Source organism: Caloenas nicobarica, chromosome 2 (assembly GCF_036013445.1).
Source record: "Caloenas nicobarica isolate bCalNic1 chromosome 2, bCalNic1.hap1, whole genome shotgun sequence".
Classification (NCBI taxonomy): domain Eukaryota; kingdom Metazoa; phylum Chordata; class Aves; order Columbiformes; family Columbidae; genus Caloenas; species Caloenas nicobarica.
In genome coordinates, this window is record NC_088246.1 from 31,921,189 (window position 1) to 31,947,464 (window position 26,276).

The window sequence follows — 26,276 nt, forward strand, 5'->3', positions numbered from 1 at the left end:
TGCTACATGTAGAACAGGGAACCAGCAGCACTTCTGCATTCCCAGATCCAAGAGTGGCTGGTGACCACATCATGACTCCATATCTCAGTTCCAGGCGGACATCTCTTGCTTGCCAATTGTCATGAAATTAAACTCGTACACCCGAGCTAGAGGAGGCCCACACATGTCAAATGAGAATGTCACTGTATGTCCCAACAGGCGTTACAGATGCAGTAAAGAAAATTGCCACGCAGCTCCTTCTTTTAAAAAACTTCCCTTTATTCTTTACAATTTACTAATACTTGAAATTAAAACACGGGTACATTCCCTGCACAGGTGCATTTATGTATCCTCACTCTTACAGTTTTCAAAATATTAAACAAAAAACTTTCAATATATTAAATAGTAAAAAATTAATAGTATTTTGCCTCTCTTTCCTCTGAGGATGGTCCTTATTCCTCTAAGTTGAAGGATATTGCCATGTTCAAAACATCCAACAGTTACATATCTCAATTTTTGCCATCCTTATGCAGCAAGTGATATTTTCAGTTGTGGCGTTCCCATTGATTTCGTGAGACACAGCAGTAAATCTGAGTGAAAACAGCACAGTTAAGGGCAACTATTTTCTAGATACAGTACTCAGTTGAAAGCCTAAGCAAAATCGCAGTTGTGTCAATGCACACATGAATTTTCCCATTTAATTCACTGCGACCAGTAACATCCATCCCAGTGTGCTCCAAGACACCTTTACCTGAAAGCTAAGATTTAGAAACCATTATTATTGTCAGTCAAAATATTTTAAATCATTCTGGTCTTCCCTTCATTAGAGTTTGAAAAACTTGGAATATTTTTGACCAGACCAATAGTGAAATAATTCTGTTGCAACATACATTTCACAGTCAGCTTGAGACATCTGAAACAGCAGTATCATTTAATAAAATTGCCACAAAATAGACACTATTGTTGTGCACTCACTAGTCAAAAATATTTACAGTACAGATGAGCATCTTCAGAAACTTAACTGATATTGAATTCTTTCAGATAAAGCTTCATAAAATGGTGTCAAAAAAGCAGTTTAACAGTTGGCTTCCAAACACCTTTAACTACAGTTCTGTGTACTTGCAAAAAAAAAAAAAAAACAATTGAAATAGATTTTAGGTTCTGAAAACATGAATAATCCAAATCAAATGCTTTTTATTTTTCACCAAGTGGCTGATTAACCACAGATAGTAATAGATCTTTACTATGCTTACTGGTGGTATACATGCAGATGGATCTATGCCACTCTAGTTTTTATCAGATAATAAATATCTGTGTTGACAATCTACAACAGAACCTTAAATATTTATAGACAAATGAGCCAGTATTGCATCTCAAGATAAGCAGAGACATGCTGTCTTTCAGCGGGAGTCTTGCAGAAGCCATGCCAGAAGAACTCGGACATGGTCAGCATAAAAAGTTCTTTAGGACGCTTGAGGTACAGGGACGTAGCCAGAACACTTAATTCCCTCCTCTTACTCCTCAGAATCTTGAATTTTTTGAAGAGCAATGTCAGATAAGCCAGTCTCACTTTCCAGTGGACTGTCAGCCTGCAGGGCTTGTGCCTCCATCTCTTTGGTAAATTCAGGTTCTTCTGTTCCCTCAGTAGCATGATTTGGATTCACTTCTTTGGTAGCATCTGGACCAGGATCCGACTGTTCTTCACTTGTAGAACTACCCTCTACCAGTTGCATGTCATCTAAGCAATAGAGAAATCGCACCATTAGTAAACAATGAACCCATCTGCAAACAAACATTTTTTTTGTTGAAGAGTAATAAACACTAGGAGACTTTGCATCAATTACAAAAATGATTAACTTAAGCAAGCTTCATCAAAAAACCCCTAAGGCACTACAGCTCTGCTTAAGTTGGTGTAATATTACTCTGAAACAACCCCACACAAAGCTCTCACTACTTTATTTTCGCCATACTTCTTTCTAATACTAAGAAGAGCAGAGTAGGACACTGCAGTTATTTTAGCTTTCAATTCAAACTTGCTTTATTGACACTATTCTTACAGTTAGCTTCACAAAGAATGGCTGCAGGCTGGTTAAACATAGAGTACAGGTTAGTTTTTTATGTGTCGGGGTGTTTTTTGGTCGTTTAGTTGGGTTTTGTTGGTTGGTTTGTTGTTGTTGTTGGCTTTTTTTTTAAGAAAAAAAAAGGCATGCACATGATTATGTAGGAAGCATTTTTGCATGTTACAGACTGATGAAATTAATTGCTAATGAACAGTTGACCACAATGAACTTTGAGGCGCGTCATCCTAAAATTTATAAGCTTACTGCATGGAACAGAATCACCACTGCACCTTTACTTTCGAAGCAATGTCTTCAAAGAAAAAAAAAAAGTCAAATAACTTTTTGCCTTGATTTTGCTAAGTAGGGATTGTCTGCTAGCAATTCTGAGAAGAGGGGAAAGCCTAGTTGGGGGCCCTGGCACCTTCAGAAGGAGTCTATCTTGGTTTCTTTTTCTCTGTTATGATTGACAGCCAGCTGAAAACCCTGTCACATCCAGCCACAACACTGCCAGAGCCCTGCCAAGGTCTCACTTGGCTCTGGAGCCAACTGCCTTAGGCACAAGCTGAAACACACACTGACTTAACACTCACCCTTGCACGGCAGAAACTCTTAAACTTTTGGTTGCAGTTGCTGGGTTTTTTTTACTTCCCACTCCCAATGTATAGGATTTGTAGGGGGTATTATTAGCTAAAAATTGCTGTTGGTAAGAAGACTGTTGATGCAGCACCATTCAGAAGGTGACTTCAAGCTAAGAGCAATTCACTGTCTTGCTAACAACACATAATCTGATAAGGTCTCTAGTGTGTTGGCCACGTAGCTGAAGAAGTTAGTGAAGATTAACATGTAGGTAATGCAGTCATAACATGTCAAAAAATGTCAGCTTCCCTTTTTAAGGACAGGAGGGAGAAGAGCCATCCTCTAAGATCTGTCTCTGCCTCAGCGCCCGGCCACTGACTCGTTCAGTTAACGTGAACCTGCAAGTGCATTTGTCACCAGTGTGAGGTACCACACTGCTCACAGCTCTTCGCGTTTTGCTGTGTGGGATTTCTAGTATCCTTGTCCCCAACTTCCACAGTCGTCTTGATGCCATGCAACAGCAACTCTTGTAACAGGATCATCACATGGAGCTGTTGACGACTTCAGTAAGTAACTTATTACTAATTTATTTCTTGCTATAGTTTTCACAGTCCAGCTGAAGTGAAGGGCACTGCCACTATAAGAAAAGTGTGAGTTGTCCAGTGCATTTCTATGATCCTTAAAACAAGGAAAAGGGAATCTAATAAGTTGTAAAAGAGAAAAAGTGATTTCACCTCCAATTTTTGTATTATTTCACTTACAGAAACATGGTATCAGAATAAGTTAAGGGAGTGTGTGTGTAAAACAGTGTTTTTTCTGTCATTATGTATTAATCATTTGCTTTGTGAAGGGAGAAAAACGCCCTTAACAGTTTAGAGTAACATTTGCTTTCTTCACATTCAAAGTACACAACACAACTTGATACTCTGATCATGAAGAAAGTATTACAGGATAATTAACCGCTGCATTAACCTTTGCAACTGGAAGGAACAGGCTGCTTTGTTGTTACCTAACTTGTCCTAATGCCTCCAACGAAAGGCAGAGTAGCATGAAATTTCAGCATGATTTTGGTTAAAGATTTGGCTTTTGAAACAGTGCAGTGTACTTCAGAATGCTTTAGTTGCAGAAATCCGTGTAATGCTAGCATTAAAAATCAGATTTTAGAAAGCACACAGCACTTGTAATTTGAAAGACCAGAATTCCACAAATGCAGGTATGCTGCTATGCTACAACAAAGGTTTTTCTTTCAACTTTGGCTGTTACAGATTTTAAGATCTCTTACTGTTGCTCCTTGTGGTGCAGTTAATGCAGCATTAGTTCCGGCAAGCAAACTACAGATCCTAACCTTTTTTTTCCTTTTTTTCTTGTTTCCTTTTTTCTTTGGCAGCTTCTAGTTCTTGTTTCTCATGAATTTCCTTCAGGGTCTTGCAGACTTTTTTGTGGGTAAACCAGTGCATTTTCTGGCAGTTCTGGTCACAGTACATCACCTGAAAGTTACCAGAGCTATCAATTCATCTTTACATACTAAAAAAATACAATATTCTTGTATTTCTTAACGTGCCAAATTAAATCTCTCTATGTATATTACTTAATGGTATTTTAAAGCAGTTTTTAAGGTCATATGGAGTGATTCTAAGCTATATGAAACTCTATAAAGAATAGTTTACTTTGTTAACTCTTAACATACAGAAATTTTACTCCTTCTTAATTCTTAAACACACACACTTGGAAATGCAAGTGCTCTTACTTGTGAATTTCAGGCACCTCTCCCAGAAGTAGCTGGCTTGCACATTTTCATTGTAGGCATACGTGCCACTCCTCGTAAATCTACACAGTAAATAGTCAAGCATTCAAAATCCTCAGCACCTCGGTGGCGCTATTTGTTGTGATTCATTCTAACTACTCATGGATTCTTACCATTTTACACACTGAACATCTTTTGTCCGCTCCTTTTCCCCCACAAGTTGTACAGAATTCGGCATCCACAAAACCCACTTGGCCAGTAATAGCTTGTGTAAGTACAGAAAAAGCTGTAGGATCAGAACCCTGAAAGGTAAGACAAGAGGTGGCCAGGAGGTGAAAAACCAGCACTCCCATGAAGAGGGACACACAAGGAAAAAACAAAACAAGGAATGCGAGTTTCCAAGCAACCGGCTGCAGTCTCACTCGAGATGCCACAGCAGAAAGAACATAAAACAAAATCGCAGAACTTCAACAAACATGCACAACACAACATTTCTACAGTTAGCTACATTTTTGTATATAAACTTAACTCAGTCCTTAGCTTCTGTAGAAAGGAGGATAAAAACTATATTTTTTTACTCTGTAAATCATTAATAATACTACTAAGGAATTCTGTTCTTTACACGCTGTTATCCACTTGTAGCAGGTTTTTGCAGATTAGTCTCTGTGCTGACACACACAAAGATATTTTGCTTGTCATTGATATACTATTGTGCTCAGTGCACTCAGATACTACAGACCAAATGGTCAGAAATCAGAATCTTCAAAACAATTATTTGCATATTATTATTCCGATATTATTTGCAGTATCTTTCCCATGCAATACAAGCAGTAAGATTTACTATATTTTACTGGTAACCATAAGTTACGACTACTCTTTCAGGCAATGACGTAAACACTAGAGGAAAAAAACTACCAAGTTGCCCCATCTCTCAGTAAATCCTTGAACTGTTGGGCTACCATGGAATATGCACGATCATAATGACTACGACAGTGCTGAGATGCCCAGACTGAATCCAAAGTAATTGTGCAAGCCAAAAGTCAAGGCCTTCCAGACAATTAAAAATGCATAGCATCTCCTCCTTCTCAGTTCTGCAAATGGACAGAAATCCAATGCAATAAACCATATTTCTTTAAAGGGAGAAGGCAGAAAAGGCTACAAGCTCTTGTAAGAAAAAAGGGACAGGAAGGAAAATGTTTACTCTAGAGCAAGTCTTAATGCACCATGATGGCTTATGTTTTCACACGGTGTTTATTTTTCTGGCCTAGACAAACAGTAGGGATTGCATTAAGCCTCAGGACATTTCAGTAGACTGGAGCCACTTAAGAGGGAGGCTATTTTTAATTCACTCAGCATAATCCAAACACGTCACAAAATTGTTCCACTTCCCCAGTGTTGGTGCATAGAACATGTAGCTGTCGGAGGCCAGAGAGAGCATTTTTAAAAAGAATAACAACTCTTGTGTAGGATTTATTATGCACTAATTAATAGTACTGTGATGAAGTGTGTCAGCCACGGTGCATGAGGAAAACTGAAGTTAGATTTTTTTAATGTGTAACTTTGATTTCCTAATTTAGGTATACATTTTACTCTATATTGTATAATCTTGCCTCTCCCTGTTACAAAAGGAGCTTCACAGAACATTTTCTCTGTTTCTACCATCACGTATTGCTAACTTTACGTGTACACTAGAAATGCATTAAATCTAGAAAATTATTTGATCTTACATTGAATTTAGACATTGTGAAAAAAGATTGCAAAACCTACAATTTATAAAAGCGAATTGGCAGAGAAAAATTGACTAGACATCTCACAGTAGGAAAAGAAAGCTCCAACACAGACACAGTTATAATTTTCTTTAAAAGCTGAATTTTTTAAGCATTCATTATAGACACAGGAAAAGATGGAAACAGAAAGATGGCTTAGTTTAAACTGAATTTACTATGCAAGTTGCTTGGAAAGTATTTTCTTGATAGGCAAAACTTACTATTTCAACAGGAGCAATACTTCTCACAAGCTGCTGGAGCAACGTAGCTTCACAGTAAGGAAACTTTCGGATACTTTCTCGAATTAGCTTCTCTTGATATACAGGGAAACCATCTTTATCTCTCCCTTTCAAGAGACTAAATTTTTAAAAACCAAAGTCAAATAAGAAATCACATAGTAAACGTTCAAGAACAAATACCCAGCATGCTGTGCTCTGTCCTCCTGACTCTGTCCTCTTTCAGAGAAGAACTATAATTCAAAATAACTTGACAACTTCAAACGTAACAGTGTTTAAAATGCAAATGAAATTATTTTTATTCTAATGGATAATCATTATGAAATATAAAATAACTAAATGTATGCTCTGAAACTACTACTTACTAATTCAGCCACACAGAGAAACACAATAATCTACCAGGAGACTAGTATCTACTTCAGACGGAAGCAGCAAAATGCCTTGTTGTGTTTAAAAATGAGCATTGTAAAAATAAACATTGAAGAATACATACTACTTTAAAATACAAATTCTGCTTTACCTGATGTTTAATAGTGTGTTACAGTCCTAGTGCTTCTATATTTATCTGGTTGGCTCCTACTTTTTTATATGGACCACCGATGAACTATTTGATTTCAGTATGTGAAAGCTGACTTCATAATTTATTTTCAGCATCACACAGAAATCCACAGAGGTCTATGGGGAATGTGACCCTTCCAAAAGCCAGGACATTTACTTTGATACTTAAGAACATGCAGCTGGTTTTGTGACTCTGAGTATGTTCTGAAGATCCATGTAAGTGATTTAAGTCTCATCCCGAGCCAGTGAGATTTTCACTTCTTGGTTGCTTAAGTATTTTTGAAAAGACTCTCATCCTGTATGGCTTCTGGAGAGCAAGAGAAATGGTCCCAGATGATCCATGTCAGACACTGAGAAATTCTTTTTTCAAGCCTGTCACTCCCCTTTGCCTCCACCCCATGTCGCTCTCTGCTGTTTCCTGGTGTGTGCGATTGCCAGGCTCTGACCAGTTCCAGCAGGGAACTGAAGCACTGGGAGTGATGCCTTTGTACCCCAGAAAATACGTCACTTCAGACAGAAAAAAGGGAGTCAATGCTACCCTGAAGTGAGCGTAACCAGGATTATTTCAAAATGTACGTGGCATAGCCTTTATCCAAGACAATCCGATCTATTATTACAGTTGTCATTGTCACTTATCTGTAAAGCTGGTTCATGCACAAGCCTTCAGACCTCTCTGTAGAAATACGTACCTTTTGATAAGTCCATCTAGTTTGTCCTCTCGCTCTTTTAAGAACGTAAGACATTTCTGGAAGATGCAACTGATGTAGTGCATTTTCATAGCAAGTACCTCATTCATATCTTTCTGCTTCATACATTTCTCACAAATTAGATCCAGAACCCTGTAACATTTCTGCAGTGCTTCTACTTCGGCCAACAGAGGGTTCTCTTTTACCAGCAACACGATCTATGAGAAAGATTGAGGAAAATGTAATCCCATTAGGAACGAATGTTTTTGAACTTGTGCATTAGCATTAAAGGTTATACAGCTCATCATAGCTAAATTTCAGTGGAGTTTCTAATATTCCTCTAATTCCATCTTATGCAGTCTTCCTCTTCTTTTTTCAGTCATTATTTGGTATTACTATTTAGTACACTGTAATTCACAGTTCCCATAAAAGTAGTATTCAAAATTAAGTCTGGTATTAAAAATAATAAGGATTTTCCCAGAATAAGAACCTGAAAAGTAAAAACTATTTAAAGAGTTACAGAAACTACTGGACACTGTTGTAAAATCTCCTTCCTTTTAAACACCTAAGGCAGGGCTGTCCAACTCATTTTCACCTGGGGCCACATCAGCCTTATGGTTGCCTTAAAAGGGCTGAATGTAATTTTAGGACTGTGTAAATGTAACTACTCCTACAAATGAGTTTGACACCCCTGACCTAAAGTAAACTGGACTTGTATGATTTAAGCAGTTTCACAGAAGACATGAACCTCACAAAATCTTGGAGTACTTCAGCTGGACTAGGAAAGCACTGAACTCACCATTTTAAGAGGAAACTCTTTACTTGCTAAATTAGCTGCCACGGGTGCATTACTGTTTATATGTGCTGCAGATACCTGCTTGGCAACTGTTGACAAATTCCTGATTTTGAACGGCAAGCCCAAGGACCTTGTCTTTGAATTTAGGTGTATTAATTTCTCTGAACTACACTGGAGGAGTAAACATTATTTTCAGCAAATATACTGGGAAGTAAAAATAAACATCTCTTGCCCATACTTTCAAAAACAACAGCAGCAGATGTTACTACGGTGAACCAGTGATGAAGGTAGGAAGATACATGCTGAGACAAGCATTGAGAGAACAATGAGATTTTGTTAAGACAGGAAATTGTTTTATGTTGCCACTTCAAGTGGGTCTAATAAAAAAAGCAAGCCAAAAAGAAAGCTATTAATGGCTATTGATGTAAAAACCATGAATCTCTCCACTTGAAGATCTTAGTTTGAGATTATGGTGTATGTAGATGCTGAAATAGCTTCATTTTTTAATCATGTCTAAATGTTGAGCCCAATTCTTTCTCCTTTTCAGAAGCATCTGAATTAGTGGATAATGCTTTTGATCTCAACTGGACTCTGAAGAGCTGAATGCTTTCTGACGTAAAGAAACAGTCCCATGCCAACAAACACATAGAATTTGCGTATTACTCCACCTTAACAGGATGCATATTAGTAGTAGTAATAATTTTATGTAGAGGCCCAGCTAATTTTACTGGCAGTTTCGGTTCTTTATCTAAGCCTTGTGGTTTAGTATAGTAGTCCAGCCTTTCACGTGGGAAGAAGTTGTTGATGACAGTCACACAGTCATGTTGACCTAAAGGCACACAAGAAAAAAAATCACCAGTGAAATGAAAAAACCAAAAAAAAGACCTAAACCCATATCTAATATAAGCGACGCAGGTGAGAATTACCCACAAAGGAGCTTGGCGGTATACGCTATACGCTTTGCAGTGGTAACAGGCATTTGATAAGCGCAACTTTTCTGCTCAGTAAGTGTAACCTACTGACTCCCAGCAGGGAATGACTTCATGAAAATTCATTTTGAGAACTCTGTCCCGTTCCTGCACCCTCCCTCCCTGGTAAGCCAAAACCAAGACAACAGGTATTTCTCCACAAAGTTATACTATACTAATAGTGAAATGCTGGTGTTAAAATTTTCCAAGAGAGGTTCTCTCCACTTTGCACTTTCAAAAATTAATGACATTTGCATCGAGACTTGTAAGTTTTCAGACCTGAAACAGACAGTAGTGCATTAACCTAAAGTGGGAGAAACTATAAAAACAGAACACGCTTAAAATTTACCAAAAAAAAGGGACCGTGATGGAAGTAACACGATGAGAGAAGTTACACCCCCTTCTTGTTTTCTACATCTGACAACATGATGGATTACTTGGCTAAAGGGAAAGTAAAATTTAGCTTCTCTAGTTCAGGATCACATTCTTTAAATTGATTTATCTTGGCACTAATCCTATTAATCAGTAGAAGATGACATAGCCAAGCAAATTCCAGCATTTAAAACTCTCCACTGTTTTAGAAGGGACTGTTCTAAGCTAACAGAGCACAGTGTAAGACAAATGACAGGGTAAGAAGTATCCTCACTTCCCACACACAGACAGATGAATTAATGTTGATTGGACAGAGAATAAAAAAGAACAGGAATGGATTCCAACGCTCAGACTTCTGCAGAGCAGCATATCTCAGTATGCCTCAAAATATTTTATCTTGGTGACGTGATGAGATTTTAAACAAGAATTCTCCAAAATTATGTTGGAGACAACATTCCCCATTCGCTAATAACTCAATTCAGCATCACACTGGAAAAGACTCTCCAAATCCAAAGCATAATTAATAGGAGTGGACTTCTCTGACATATTAAGTGAATAGTTAAGGCTTTGCTGCTTGAACATCAAGTGAGTAATGTCGATCTTTTCCTCTTTAAAAGACAAAAATGAGATATCATTGAAATTGAAACTGCACTAACTCACTATTCGAGGAAGTAGCTCTAAAAGGCAAGGGAGGTTCTTGAACCCAGAACACCTAACAGACTTGCAAGAGAGTTCTCAGACACTTAAACAAGACGGTTGTGTTGAAGTGAAAATACAGGTCTCATTTTTGGTTGTTGGGAAGGTCATTTGGACAGCAATAGCTGAATTATTAAAACGGTGCCACTTTTTCTAGTAATATTTTATCACACATCCTTGCTAGAAATACAGAAAAAGTTGTATATTTGGGAACGTTAATCCAAGAATCTCCCAGCACTGTCAAGATGGGTAAAAAAGTAAAAAGGGTTTAGAAAAAATGAGACAAGAAAAAGAAACATAACAATGGAAAAAAGCCTGTTTCCATGTTTTGCCCAGGATGACACATCATACTGGAATCGCAAATCTTTTCTCTTGTTCTTGTCAAGTTCAGGTCCGTAAGTACTGACTACCTTAGAACAGGGCCTGAGACTTCTATCTACCATTTTACTTCTTTAGGAGTTTAGGAAATCATAACAAACTTTCACCTTACCCACAAAAGCAGCCATCTGAGCTGCTGTCCTTCCCACGGAGTTGACAACATCAGTTTCTGCTCCAGCCTCTAACATCATCCAGGTGATTTCTTTGTTTCCTGAATCCAGAAGGAAGATACAGGGAATGAGAGAGAGAGGGGAAAAAAAAAAAAAGAACTTATAGAAAAACATGGGGTGAATTTCTTGAAGAGCAGGAGTAACACTGAGGGAAATAAGTGTTCTTAATGTCATTATTTGAAGCTTATAGGAGTCTTATGCATACACTAGAGCTTGGTCCCTCTGGATAGCAGTATAGAAGCAAGTTCTAGTAATCTAGTTTGACAGTTCAACTACAACATTTGCTATTCTAAGAAGAAAAACAAATCCGGTACTATTATGTAGCAGGAACATAGAGAAGAGAACAGATTGTTCCTTTCTCTGCAGCAGGAACTGGGTGTTCAGACTGGGCTAAATACCAAGTAAAATGAAGCTAAAATTTGATGGGAAGATTAGATGACTTAATCGCTGCCCTTCGGAGACTAATAAGGACACTTGTCACCACTCATGCTGGTTCTGCTTTCACGGGTGTTCTTACGGTATCAGGTTTTGTGCACATGCTAAGTACAGAAAAGTGAACTTAAAAAAAGAAGGGGGTTGTGGACAGAAAAGAGTATTTCTGATTTTAAAACAAAGGCTATGCATCAGTAGTGCTCATGTACCTTTTGCACTCACAGATAACAGACCTTAAAGTCAACATTCAGAAGCATTCAAACCCAGGATGACAGGTTAAAAGCTCAGCTGTGAGAAAATGGTAAAAATCCACCATTTTCCATAAAGCTGCAGCCATTTAACAACCTCTGAGAGTTTGTTCCCATCTATCTGCTGCAGCTCTGATGTTGCTCAATGCCACAGAACACTGACATTTCCCAAATCTTTTTACCAAAGTTTTAGCAGAAAAGCAATCTGATGATCCAGTTAAAGTTCATATACACACACGCCCTTCTTTTTTTATACTTAAGATGAAAGAAGGCAGAGTTTAAACTCTGCCTGCTAAGAAATCTTACTCCTCTAGAATCTCCTTTTTGGGAAGACGTAAGTGGCCTAGTAAAGAAGATACTTAAGATAACCTAATATTCCCAAATCTAATCTTTTCTCCAGAAGGAACTATGGTTTTTTATGTAATGTCTTTTTCTTACTTGAGGAAATAATTGTTCCTTCCATCAGGGAAAAAGAATAGCAAGTGGAAACCTGCAAACCACCACTTGAGACAGGAGAAAATACATACAGCTATAAGCACTCTCAAGAAAAAATATAAGAGAGTGAATATTAATGTGAGAAAACATTTTTTTTAAAAACTTACTAAATACATTTTAAAAGCCCGCAAGATAATTGCAAAAATAACATAGGAAAAAGGCAAAATTTGAAAAATACTAGATTGTTCTGACAAGCCTCAAATATTAGTAAAGGCTACTGATTCGTAATCCTAAAAAAAGCAGTTTGGTGCAGCATCTTTTCCCAGTGTAACACACTATAATTAAACAGAATGTATCCTACTTCAGATGAAAACAGTCACAGGAGACTGAATTTTGAGATCTGATATACAAGACAAAATAGAGTATATGTCTCAAAATTCTGAACAAAGTCAATTTTTATGAAACAAGCCTGAACAGTAGCTATCTCATTCCACTGTCTTGATGATTCTACTGGTCCTGACATATATGCCTGGTTCATATAAGTAACAGTAAACCTGAATAACCGAAAGGTGCCATTTTCCTTTAAATAATTAATTTACGGTAAATTGTACCCATCAATGTCATAAAAATTAGTGAGCTAAGTTCAGTAAGAAGTTACCTGAAAGCCCAGCAAACATCAAGGCAGTGTATCCATGCTCGTGTTCGTTGCAGTTAACATCAGCCCCATGTCGCAACAGCAACCTGCACATGTCTACTTTCCCTTTGTACGCTGCATGCATTAGAGGGGTCATGCCATGCTAACAACACAAAAAAGAAGTAGCATAAAAAAAATAATTAGTTTTATCTCTTCATCTCTATACCATCGATAATTTTTACTCATACATACATATAGAGTGTATCTGCCCAAGCCTCACATAATATTTAAGTTAGCAACAACAAAAAAGCTCACAAAACCTTGACGAAAAAATGTTTACTAACATATAGTAAGTTTGCCATTTCCATGTCACTCTTCTGATTATGCTTTGCTATATATTTGAAAACAGACCAGCACTGATAAAAGAAAACCCTTTACCACCGATTTGTCATTGGCATTTTGTATAAGACATTAGTGCTGAAGACAACTAATGTTTCTGTTAGTGGCAAAAGCTTGTTTTAGAAGATTTGTTAGGTTCCTAAGTTATTTCTTTTCTCCCCCACACGATATGATGAGCAACAAGAAAATTAGGAATAGGCTCTTGTTGCTTTTGTCATTACGAAGACTTGCAGTTCCTGAAACCCAGCTTGCTCATTTTCAGTTGTGATTACTGGTAATTGTGCTATCCTCCTCTCCCCCATTTTTGCACTTTTTTGGTATTGTGTCTGTGCTCTTCCATCAGCCGGTGCTCTGAAAGCCCTTGCTCAGACACACAGCCCTAACTAGACTTTAACAACCGCACCGTCTCACACCTCACCTTTTGATACACTGCGCTAGCAGGAAAAGGATCAGCTTCAGCAAGGGAGGCACTGAGTTTTTATTAGAGTTGCACTGGTGTAGTTATAAATGCAAACCTGGGCAAATCCTAGGGGAAGTTTACAGAATTAAGGTGAATTGACAGTGCAGGCACTCTCCCTCTCAAAGGGCAGGGAGGAGCACATTTCTGCTTGAGAAAATTGCGTGACATTCTGTTTTTAGAATTCGATGTGCTTTTTCCAATATGCTGTTTATTTTTACTTAACAGCAAGTCAGGATTCGTGTTATCAGCCGAGATGTAGTAATTGCTCAAGAACATTCTCCCACACTGAATAAAAAGGAGTGTGCTTTAGTCTGTCCCTGAAGGAAATCAAAATGGGATTTTCTTCCTTTTTTTGCAGGTTAAGGCTGTACGTGTGAATACACTCACGTACACCATTACTGCGGCTCTGTAAAAGCATGGTAATGTGATACTCTGAAATAAACTGTCAGTTTGAGCCTTAATGTATTTCTTGGTTCAACTTATGATAGAATAAAACCCAATTGAGTTAAATTTGTCAGTATAATTTTCAAAGAATTCCTAAAGGTGAGGGAAATTGGGAAAGTTAAAATTATAATAACAATTTTAAAGCATTGTATTTTCTTTATTCTCCATTCTAACTGAAAACAATAACAAATGATTACTTGACGCATTACATTTTAGTAACCCAAAATATTTTGGTAAACTGCAATATACACTGTTGTTAAAAAAACAAAAGATGTGAAGATGTCACTTCACAAGCATGAAACAAATTTGTGATTGTTTCTGTCAGGTTTCAGTTGTGGCCCTATAAAGGCTTTCTATCCTAATATATAAGTATGTTGTGTTATGTGTTATGCTATGTTGACAGCAATTTTTATGGGCTAATCCCAGTCTGGAGTCCTAGTATGGATTCACCTCTTTTAGCAGCACAGAAAAGTACTGCTGTAAGGGTATGAACACAATAAGGTTTTTGACTGGAGAAGGAACTTTAAGAAAACAATTTTAAGTTTGGTTATATCTTGAATGTCAATTGCTTCAATTAAAAAAAAAATCTGTTTGATTATAGGAGAAAAGAAAGGGTTGGTTTGTGTGTGGTTTGAGTTTTTTTGTTTGTTTGCTTTTTGTTGTTTTGGGTTTTGGTGGTGGGTTTTTTTTGGTCACTCACTCTTCCTGGGAAACTTTTTTAAAAGCCTTTGATTAAATTTTCAAAGTGTCAGGCTGTGGTGTGGATCAGAAAAACATAGCAAGCAGAAAACGTGTACGGTTGTTAGAAACTGGATTTAAAGTCACACAAATATCGGCCTTTCATATTCACAGCAAACAAAAAAGTTACAGGCTAGACACAAGCTCGGTATTCTGTATTATGCCCGTATGCAGAAACTGAGATGACTGCAAATATTCTTGTCAGGCTGAATCACAAAGACAGGTCCAGCAACAGCGTGTTTTCTGACAGATGACATTTGGATTGTCAATACAACGTACTTAAAAGACTAATCTAGCAGACAGTTTATTAAGCACAGAGATGACTTTATTGTTCCAGCATGCAACAAAGGATGAAGAATCCATTTTCTAGCAGCTACTATGTAATGTTCTTCTGACCAAAAATCCAGTCTTTAACCCTCATTGCCTAGGACAAAAATTAATCTCTCCCAGTTTCTTGTTTACTTTGCAGGAATGTTACACAGTTTACAGGGAGCAAAATTAACATCTCCCATCTTGGTGGTGAACAGGAGGTGACCAGGGAACAAGACCACACCTCATCCCAGTCACCTGTGCATATATGGCAGAAAAACTGACCACGTTGTGAGCATTTAAACACTCATACTGACTGCGTAAGAACACAGACATGATACATGTATATTTTTAAAAGCCATTGTTTTGTGGAGAACCTGTTGATGATGCACTACTGAAGTAGCCACATAGACCTGTGTTATTCAAGAGAAAAAGAGGAATCCTGGCAGTCCCCAGATTCCCAGTGTTTTATACTTCTCATCCTCACTTCATCCTTCTTCTCAACCATGGAAACATAGCCAAAATATGGCACACATGGGCTGAATCACACTGGAGCAGCTCCCTCGGCAGGTATTGGCGTACACTGTGACACTGAATGTGTACATACCAGCTGCTTAACTGCAGTTTAACTCAGAGGTTATTTGGGTAAATGGAACCAGAAAATAAAATTTTAAAAAGAGACTGTAAAAACTCCAGCTGAGAAACTGTTGTAGACACTTCTATGCTGATGTGTATGTTATAGCATCCACCTTCTCCTTTCCCAGCTCATTTTGCAATGAGGAGCCCAGCCCCACATTAACATGGAAAAAGTGCCTTATTTTATTCTTTTGATTCAGGAAACTATAACAGTTCTATTCATTCAGAAAATTACAAATTAAACATGTAGACTGGAGGTTTGGCTTTCATTTGACACAATATTTGGAAAGTTACTAAAAAGAAAACAAATGATTCAAAAGGAGCCAGTGTCAATAAGAACACAGAAATACTAGCTGAGTAATGTATTAAAAATCAACTTTTCTAAATAAAAATGAAGAGCACTACTGAAATCAGACCGAGTAATTAAGACTAATGCAAGTAGGTATTTGGAACTGGATTGTAATAATGTCTCTGATTTTTAACAGAAATGGTACTGAATGCTGCTATTCTAAAAATACTTTACTTGAATTTTCATTGCATGAAAGCCTTTAGAAATTTCATCTTTAAAGCTTTTGCATAAGATTGCCCTTACCTATCTCAAACTTGCTACAAGCTATTTTTGGAGGTTAGTCAATAGATACATGCCTGAAAATTTTAGCTATAGCCAAGTATGAGCTAATTAGAATATGAAATATTGTTCAGTGAGTGTAGATATGTCAATCATAGCTATAGTTCTCCTTTTTAGTGACCCTGCTGAGCTGTTGGTTTCACATACGTAACACATTAGATTTTTCTGATGATATTTCTGTTCATCTGCAGTGATGAAAAATTAAAGTCTACATCAGTCAGTGACCTGAATTGAAAACAGACAGTTCTTAGTAGCAGTCAAATTTTCTTCCGTTTGTGTATTTTGAAATACTATTTAAAAAACATCAAAAGACACAACTCTTTCTCCTCAATAAAGGCCAAGGATCTGGGTATTTTCTGCTACCATAGGAAGTTCATACTGGAATAGCAAGACAGATTAACTGAAGAGCTCTCCACTGAACATTATCAGTATGAGCAAAGCTACACGTCTCATACACTAATAATCCGGCTGCTGCTGTGATTCCCAGGAAGTATTCAGTTCTGTAATTAGCATCTAGAAGTGGACTGTTTCCAGAAAGATGTATTCTATTACAGAAGAGAACAGCTGAATTACCAAACTAGAGGGAAAAAGTAATGCTGCTAATGCCAAATGATAGTTTTATATATAAGAAGATTATGAATGACCTAAAAATTATTTATATACACAAAACTGTGAAGCCTTTTTAGGTCAAGTCTCTCCACTTGATCTGCAGAAGCTATGGAATTGTGGTACTACAGTGTTCCCTCGCAGCCTGAACTGCCAATGTGATGGGGGGGAACTTCCACGGCTAGAAATGCCATGCGCTTCCTCTAGACTTCCTTTCCGTAATAATCTGAAAGGTCTTAGCCGCACCCTGCAAATGGAGTTAAAGTCAGCAAACTGCCAACATGAAGCGTCAACGCTATTTACAAGCTCTGTACTCCCAGGGGAAAGAAAAAAACAGAACACCTTCTTCCACACACTGTTTCCAAATTAGCGACCACTCCGTATAAAATAGGACAAAAAATGACTAAGCAGTGTGCATTAAATGAAATGTATTTGTGTTTATTTTGCATCCATTTCCATTGCTCATCTATTTGTCCTAATATTTTGGGATATTTGAGCTTAAATGCCTCTGAAGTTTTAAAGCTGCCAGAGTCAAACTTTTAAAGACAAGTTCTGTGGAAAAGCTATCTATTTCTTTGTTTTCATAAAGAGCCAAAATACCTTTCCTTTCTTTGACAAACAACAACAAAAAAATTATTTGGTCTGAAAAGATGTTAGGAAAAACAGGACTGTATCTGCTGGACATCTACAACCTTCTGGAAGGTGGGCATGTGTGAAACTAAGTTGAATAAAGGGGTTTTACTCTGCTTTCAAGTGACCTGCTGCTCCCAGTAGAGCACTGCAGATTGGAGGAGGTGCAGGGTGAGTCTTGGCACATGGGCAGGAAAGGCAAATTCATGTAGAGATTTTTTATTATTATTTTTTTAAATACGTGTAACAACAGCAGCAGCAATGCTGAAACACTGTGTCCAGCTCATGCCTCCATTTTTGAAGGAAGCAGCTGAAATAACTGGAAAGGATTCAGAAAAGAGCCATGATTACAACTCAGTTACTGAAGAAACATAACTTTAGTAAAGACACTTTAAAAGCCAATGCATTTGGAAGATGTTTGAGATGTGACTTGGTCCTTGTCTAAAAGTACATAGAGAAAAGACTGCGTGTTTCAGTAGTTTGTAAATCTAGAAAAAAGCAGACCTAAGCAGTTAGAATATATGGCCAAAACAAAAATTAAAGGGACATCTTACATGTTTATTTTTTTAAATCAGGAATTGCAATATTTAACAGCCTGCTTCTGGATTCTCCAGCCTGTGGAAATTATTAAATTGTGACTGCATGCTTGCTGTAGCACAGAGGAGAGGATTACATTAAACTTGTGCTCATTTTGTGGATTCTCTTATGTAAAAAGGGCTTTAGGGAAGGAAATGAGTTCTCAGTTCCCAACTGAATTGTGCTCCCATTTCAATATCTAAGCATTTTCAGGGCTGTTTCCTCATTTCTTAACATAAATAATATAAGTAACAGTAGTAATATAATAATAATGTGAATTTCAGGATAAACAGCTAAGGCAGCAGCAGAAGAAAATAAGTACTGATGCATTCAAAGCAGACTCCAGTTATAGCAATGCTGAATAACAGATGAAGCCAGTGTTTAACTAGGGTTTCATACACTCTATTTATGTATAGATATTAGAATAACACATTAGAGGGAAAATGGTTTATAACAGAAAAACTCTAAAAGTTGATGTGAGATAACTGATTGAGAATCCTAAACAAATCTGAACCCTTTCCTATTCAATATGCATCATCACACACCACTCTTGGGGATAAAAAAGAGACTGCAAGAAGTCCATTGCATGAACTTTTTAAGCCTTATGTGCCTTGGGTGTATTTAGTCAGATGTGAGCATTAGGCGAGTATTGTTAATACTATTTCTTTAACAATAGCCTGAGGCATAAGGCTGATTTCCGTTAATAAACCATATCCTCTCAAGAGTAATCCTGCATGTTGCTCTAATAGTGCATCAAGGGTGCAGTCATTCAGCACTAGCTCAGCAATTACATTCAAGAAAAGCTTTTAAAGTACGAACAATAACAGACATTTGCAAACATACTTATGTTGTATCTTGTGTTCCTGAAGTTTACTGTAAAGGTTGGAGTAGTTTGTCAGAAGCTTGTTGAAATTCATACATTAGAAATTAAGGTTTAAATATTAATTGTATTTAAGAACAATCAGAAAATTGATCTGTTGGCAGCACAAAAAAAAAGCTAACAATGCTCCAGGAAGATAACCAGTAGATGAAGTGATAGTTTTCCTGCATTCATGAGACCACAGCTACAATACCCTGTCCAATGTTGGGCCTTTCAGTACAACAAAGACATGGATAAACTGCAGTGAGTTCAGTGGGGTACCATCAAGACATGGTGGGAACTTGAGTACTTGTGCAGTGAAGAGAGGCTGCAGGAACTGGGCTTGTTTAGCCTGAAGAAGAGATGGCTTTGGCTGCATCTCATGGAGTTCCTCAACGGTCAGTACTGGGACTAGTACTATTCAATATATTCATCAACAACTTGGATGAAGGACTAGAGTGCACTGTCAGCAAGTTTGCTGACGACACAAAACTGGGAGGAGTGGCTGACACGCCAGAAGGCTGTGCTGCCATCCAGCGAGACCTGGACAGGCTGGAGAGTTGGGCAGGGAAAAATTCAATGAAATATAACGAGGGCAAGTGTAGAGTCTTGCATCTGAGTATGAACAACCCCAGGTTCCAGTATAAGTTGGGGAATGCCCTATTAGAGAGCAGTGGGAGGGAAAGGGACCTGGGGGTCCTGGTGGACAGCAGGATGACCATGAGCCAGCACTGTGCCCTTGCGGCCAAGAAGGCCAATGGCATCCTGGGGTGTATTAGAAGGGGGGTGGCTAGTAGGTCGAGAGAGGTTCTCCTTCCCCTCTACTCTGCCCTGGTGAGACCTCATCTGGAATATTGTGTCCAGTTCTGGGCCCCTCAGTTCAAGAAGGACAGGGAACTGCTGGAGAGAGTCCAGTGCAGGGCAACAAAGATGATGAAGGGAGTGGAGCATCTCCCTTGTGAGGAAAGGCTGAAGAAGCTTGGTCTCTTTAGCTTGGAGGAGACTGAGGGGTGACCTCATTAATGTTTAGAAATATATAAAGGGTGAGTGTCATGAGGATGGAACCAGGCTCTTCTTGATGACAACCAATAATAAGACATGGGGCAATGGGTACAAACTGGAACACAGGAGGTTCCACTTAAATATGAGAAGAAATTTCTTCACAGTGAGGGTGACAGACACTGGAACAGGCTGTCCAGGGAGGTTGTGGAGTCTCTTTCTCTGGAGACATTCAAAACCCGCCTGGACACATTCTTGTGTAACCTCATCTGGGTGTTCCTGCTCCAGCAGGGGGATTGGACTAGATGATCTTTCAAGGTCCCTTCCAATCCTTAACATTCTGTGAACCCAACAGCAGCCAGCCAGTGCCTACAGGAAGATCATTGAGAAGACAGGGCCAAACTCTTCAGTTAAGATGGCAGGAGGGCAAGAGACAATGAGCCTAAGTTGAAATAGATGTTCAGACATAAGGGAAAAACATTTTCACCATAAGCACAGTAAGGCAGTGGAACAAGTTGCCCAGAAATATTGTTGCAGTCTCCATCCTTGAAGGTTTACAAGGCCAGACAGGATAAAGCTCAGAGCAACCTCATCTGACACCGGAGCTGAAGCTACTCTGAGTGGGAGGCTGAACCTTCTGAAGGTCCTGACCTGAGGGTTCTGACCTTCTGAGGTCTCTGCTAGCCTGAACTTCCTAGTGATCCTATGAAATTATCAAGTTAGGAAAAGCACAAATTGACATTTAAATTTATAAACTGCACACTGATCTAACATGCAAGCTGGGTGATTACAGTTTTTCTTCCATGTTACACTCCATATTAATGTCCTCCGCTTTAGAAAAACATTGTAAGAAGAAAAAAAGGAGGAAAGAGATACAGACATCATATAAGGTTCCTTTCTCCACAAACTTCCTCCCAGATTTAGGCAGCACTTAAGAATTTTACCTTCTACATGTCTATCACATCTGCCTCTGCAAAATACAGTGTTTTCTACTTCTGACCTAGTTACTCACTGCGTATGTTTATGGCTCTGCAAAGATAAGGCATTAGGTGATGAGATGCAAGCGTGAGATGGGGACAGGTATTCCCTACCCACACAGTCTGCTGATATCTAAGCAGAGGGACTACAGTTTGGTGGAGGTGACAAGAAGCCAGGGAGCATCCCCATGTGTCTTGCCGCAGTGTTCATTTTACCTTACAGACACCCAAGTTCACGCTGGAATGTGAGAGAAAATACAAACAGTGTAGCACTTTAAGTAACATTAATCTTTAAATTTTCTTAAAAAAAAAAAAAGCAAGCTCTTCAAAGTTTCATTATTCAGCTACAGGCTAGAAATATCTTCAGAATAACTGATTTCCAGGAGTCTGTATAGCAATGCTATTTAACAACAAAAAGGTCTTCAGACTTAGCATTTTCCTTGCTAAACCCAGTATTATGCTTGTACGGTTTCACTGTACCTCATCCAAGCAATTGACACGGACATTCTTGCTGCCCAGTAGCCTTCCAGCCTCCTCGGTGTTTCCTTTAATTGGAGAGGAGAAAAAAAAAAAAAAAGATAAAAGAGAGAAATGGGGGTGAGAAGAGGAATAAACTGCGAATCAAGAGGAAAAAATACCAGTTCCCTTCCTGATTAGAATCAAAATCTTTGTAGATTAACCACTTGGGACATAGATTAACCACCAATAAAGCAATTGCACTTAATGAAAAGGTTTAGGAATAACCAGTGTTCTGTTCTAGAAGCTAAAAGCCAAGAAAGAAGTCATAACATCGAAGAGTAGTCTGCAAGCATGCACTAGATGTAAACATCCATTTTTTGTGTAGTAACTGATCTACACACACACAAGAATAGGGTGCTAATATGTCTCTTCGTAAACTGCATCAGAACAATTCTGAATGAGTAAATAATACTGAGCATTTTAACACATTCTGTACTTTCACCTCTTTTGGAGCACCTTATGTCTAAAAGAGCTAAATTCTCTAAAAAGGGAATTATCCTACTCAAAGACTTTTCTGGTCAGAATGGAACATGCTTTATAATTTATTCAAATCTCCTTTCCTGTTTAGATTTGAAATCTGCGACATTCCACCTCCCAGGTCCACAAAAGTGGAAGGAATTTGCTTTTGGTAACAGACAATAGAGGTGGAAACGACAAGGACTGAGATAACTTGATCAATGACATTTCTAAAAATTGCCAAATGCGTAAGTAGACTGAACTCTGAAAAAAAAAATGTACGAGGAAAAGTAGGTCTTAACTTTGTATTTTTATATTTATATTATTATTACAGTATTTATATTTGCTAAGAGAATCCTCTCAGTTAAGCCACAGATTAAGAATGTGATTTAAAGCCCTTGGAAGGCCTATTCAGTAATGTCAATGCAACTTCAACAGACATTCCAACAAATAGAAATGAAAGAACATTCAAAGAGTCTAAATTTGTGGAATTAAATTTATTGCAAATTAACAACAATTTCTGATCACTGATTCAATCACAAGCAAAGCTCTTTCAGCAGTTATGTGCTTAATAAAAATAAGCATTACATTCCTTATTTTAATGACAGACTTCATGTTTATCTTCATTATATCACAAGGAGGGGCTCTTCCAGCAAATTTTCAGCAAAGCAGCTCTTGCAAATTCAGCTGTGTCTCATTTTCTTTCAAAAATAAATTACAAATAGTAGAAATAATTTATTTTCATAAAGGTTATGGTTTCTTTACCATTTTTTCTAAAAAATAATTATTTTAGGCAAAAAAGCCAGTCACCTGAATCATCTCACACACTTGATAAAGACCCAGTAAAACATACTGACTGACAAGGCACTGCCAACTACTGTATTCCCCCAAGTATATATACAGATAGATAGATAGAAAACATGTGAAACTTCTTAGGACCTGGAGTAGTTTTCAGAGGAACATCAGAAACAGCAAGTCTTCAAGGGGTGATCTTCCAAGTAAATTTTAATGCAAGCAAAGCAAAGTTGCATTTACAAGTCCAGGTTCCATATGACAAAACATTGAAGGATTTCCAAACAAGACACTAAGTTGACAGAAATCAAACTTCTAGAATTAGCTAGAACTTAAAGTTGGAGCAAGGCTGTTCATAGAGGTGCATGGCAGGAAACCAAGAGACAAGAGGCAGAAGTTTAAAGAAAAAGAAGCTTCAGACTGGATATAAGGAGAAACATTTTCACTACAAGCCCAGTAAGGCAGCAGAACAGCTTGCCCAGGGACACTGTGCAGCCTCCATCCTCAGAGGTTTTCAAGGCCAGACTGGATAAAGCCCTGAGCAATCTCATCTGACCTCACAGCTGACCTGTTTTGAGCAAGAGGTTGGCCTAGAGACCTCCTCAGGTCCCTTCCAACCTGAGCTATCCCATGACCCTAATCAGCTAAGTTACACAGAAGTGTCTACAAGCTGAAGACCTAAAACTCTGATTAAAGTGAGTCAATCAAACTGACTCTCATCTACAATAAATTAATTAATGGCTGTCTTATGCTTGTGTCTCTGACACACAGCAACATTTTAATATAATTGAGTGTGAAGTCTCAAAACTATAAAGTAATTTCTTATGGGTTCAAATCGCCTCAAAACTACATGCGGAAATGCATGTAGTGCAATACATGTTTTTCATTTACCTCCAGCTAACAAACATTGCTCATAACTTTCAAGATACCATTTAGAGTATAACTATTTAGACAGGGCTGTGAAATTCACATTGCTGGACCATGAAATCCAACTGTTACAGCAAGAGGGACAGAAAGCCCCCAAGCAATAAGCATAAGTGCCACATAAAATGGTGAAGCTGTAACAGTTACATGAAATGCAAACTAAAACAGTTCAAGAGATAAGAGGTGCACAATACCGTGGACAAGCTCAAATTGTGTTAAATTAAGAACATCCTGTCTGCAAGGACATCCTGCTCTGGCAACAGCACATAGGGAAAACTGTAACAGGCTGAAGAACTGGATTATCCCCAAGAAAACGTTACTTTGCACATTAACACAAGTCACTAGATAAATGTCAACGTACTTTACAAGTATGAATACACATAAGAAAGATGTAAGCTTTCCTTGGCAGAGTCAGAGCGTCACAGCTGGGCTTGCCCGGGCTGTGCTGCACATCCACACACACCGCCTCCACGCCTGGCAAGCTGCCCCCTTGGCATTCCCTGGACGGCACAGGCCTGCCCGACGCTCAGCCAGCGCTCTCCCACTTCCAGGGGAACAGCCATTTTCCCCGTTTAGGGGCAGGACAGGGCCCCCAGGCGGGGCTGGAAGGCCGGCAGGCCCGTGTCACGGCCCCCGGGAGCCCCGTGGTGCCGGCGGCCCAGGGCCGAGGAGAGCCCACGGCCCGCGCGAGGCGGCCGCGCGGCCGGTAACGGCTGCAGCGCCCCCGCCGCGGCCCGGCCCTCCGCGGGCCTCAAAGCCAACCCTCCTCGGGCACAACCGGCGCGGCGCAGAAGGGGCGCCGGCCTTGCCAGCCCGCGGCGAGGTGAAGCGCCGGAGCCGGGCCGGCCGGGGCAGCGCCAGCGCCCGCCGCCGCGGAGGGGTGAGAGCCGGGCCGGGCTCACCTGTGGCGATCACTCCCAGCAAGTCCTTCTCCTCGGGGCTCAGGTCCCCTCTCCTGGGGGGAGCCATCGCGCCCCCCTAGCTCCCGCAAACGGTAAGGCGGACTCGAGACGGCGCCGCCCGGCAAGGTGAACTCAGCCCGGCGAGGTGAACTCGGCCCGGGCCCGGCAGCGCCCCCAGCCACCCCCGCCCTGCGGCGAACCCGGCAGCGCCCGCCCCGCTCCTCATGGCGACTTCCTCCCACAGCCCCGCCCCGCCAGGGGCCGGCCGCGGGGTAAACCATTCCCGTCACGGCGTGGGGGAGATTGGGTGCCGGCTGTCCCCTTCCACCGCCTTCCCATCTCGGCGCTACCGGAGGGAAGGAGACCGTTCCTCTCTTGTTCGTCATTTTAAAGTTCAGAAACGAGTTTTGCTTTTCTTTTGCCCCCCACCTTCTGGCTGCCTTCTGGCTCCTCCGCCGTTCCCCCCCGGAGAGGTGCAGTGAGTGGTGCGGCCGGGCGGAGGGGGCGGCCGCAGAGGCGCCCGTGTATCAATGTGTCTGCCCTTCGCTCCTCCATTGTCTGCCGCCGCCGTCGCCTGCGCGCCTGCCCTCTCCTCCCCGGACCGCGCAACCACCCGACAGGTGCGGCGGGCGGGAGGGCGCCCCCCACGGGTGGGCCGCCCCGCGGCGATCGCGGCCGCGCAGCCCCGCGGCTGTGCTGCCCGGGCGGGCGGGCGGCGGGGCAGCGCCGGGCGGGCGAGGCGCGGGGCCTGTGCGCGGCGGCCATCGCGGGTCCGGGCGGGCGCCGCGGCGGGACGAGCGGGGGCCCGCGGAGGAAACGCGCGCGGGTTTTGCGCGGCCCGGGCGCTGCTGCGGGGCCGGGGAACCCGCTGGAAGCGCCGGGGGCCCGGAACGGGCGGCGCTGGGTCCGCTGGCGGCGGTGCGGGCTGGCACCTGCGGCTGGGCAGCCCCGGTGCCCGGCTTTCCTGCCTCTCTGTGGCATCGGTTTGTGCGGTGGTTTTTTTTTCCTAGGCGGGAAACGCTGTTTATTCGGCTAAAGCGGCCGAATAAAGCCCTGGTTGTGTCGCGACATCGTGTCTCCTAAAGGAAGCGGACTCTGATGAATTGGGAAGGGAAATAACGCGTTTGGGGTTGTTTAGAGCGGTGCCTTTGTTAGCGCCTTTCTAAAATTAAACCGTCGGTGGAAAAAAGATCTTTGTTACGGATCCAACTTTCCACTCCTCCAGCTGCAGCTCGGGAGGCGCAGGGATCATCTGCAGATCCCCAGCAAGGCTCGGGGGCTGAGATTTAACATCCTCGATTTTTGCGTGTGTTTGTACGAGAGAGAAAAGCAGAACCCCGGTACTTGGTGGCACTTCGTACCCTCCTTTGTCTTATTCTTCAGTGTGTAATTTTTGTATCCTTTCTTTTAAGGAATCCGTTTTTTCCTGTAGCTAATTTTTTGAAGGCATAGCTTTATCAGCAAACTGTTTTTTTTTTTCTTTCCTTAATACTCGCAGGTCATCTCATGGCTGTTTATTTATTGGAATCTTTTGAATACGAATCCTATTGTCGATTTTTACGTTTGTTAATTGCTTAACTGACTTTCAGAAGTGTTGAAGTCCTGTTGTTTGCTTCATGGTTCATAGAAAAGCACGCTCTCTGAGTTTAGTGTATCTTTGTAACTATTTGGGTAGAAGACCAAAATGT

At 40.3% G+C, this 26,276-nt stretch overlaps 2 protein-coding genes across 3 annotated transcripts in view; one reads left to right on the forward strand and one right to left on the reverse strand.

The window, feature by feature from the left end:
* Positions 1–255: 255 nt before the first annotated feature.
* Positions 256–24,783, reverse strand: ANKMY2 (ankyrin repeat and MYND domain containing 2). Of its 2 annotated transcripts, XR_010605777.1 has the most exons (11): positions 24,589–24,783; positions 21,476–21,540; positions 12,759–12,897; positions 10,928–11,026; positions 9,070–9,230; positions 7,609–7,823; positions 6,347–6,482; positions 4,533–4,661; positions 3,961–4,102; positions 2,630–3,013; positions 1,638–1,717 (listed from the first exon to the last, which is right to left on the reverse strand). XR_010605777.1 is itself a non-coding variant. In XM_065628581.1 (10 exons), exons 1-10 carry the CDS (start codon positions 24,653–24,655, stop codon positions 1,494–1,496), a joined length of 1,377 nt encoding a protein of 458 aa, XP_065484653.1. In that variant the 5' UTR covers positions 24,656–24,783; the 3' UTR covers positions 256–1,493. The 2 variants fall into 2 exon arrangements, 1 of the variants encoding a protein (XP_065484653.1); XM_065628581.1 differs by lacking the exon at positions 2,630–3,013 and having other exon boundaries at positions 256–1,717.
* A 305-nt stretch (positions 24,784–25,088) lies between these two features.
* The window catches only part of BZW2 (basic leucine zipper and W2 domains 2), a 57,173-nt gene continuing 55,985 nt past the window's right edge, over positions 25,089–26,276 (forward strand). Inside the window, exon 1 of the mRNA XM_065628409.1 lies at positions 25,089–25,208. The gene's annotated coding sequence lies outside the window, so the exon portion shown is untranslated. The remainder of the gene's footprint in view (positions 25,209–26,276) is intronic.

Coding starts and splice junctions, on each gene's coding strand:
- ANKMY2 (XM_065628581.1), bottom strand. CDS start 24,655: ATGGCTCCCCCCAGGAGAGGGGACCTGAGCCCCGAGGAGAAGGACTTG. Junction 21,541..24,588: donor GCTGGGAGTGATCGCCACAG/GTGAGCCCGGCC, acceptor CTCCAATTAAAG/GAAACACCGAGGAGGCTGGA. Junction 11,027..12,758: donor GATGTTTGCTGGGCTTTCAG/GTAACTTCTTAC, acceptor TTCTGGATTCAG/GAAACAAAGAAATCACCTGG.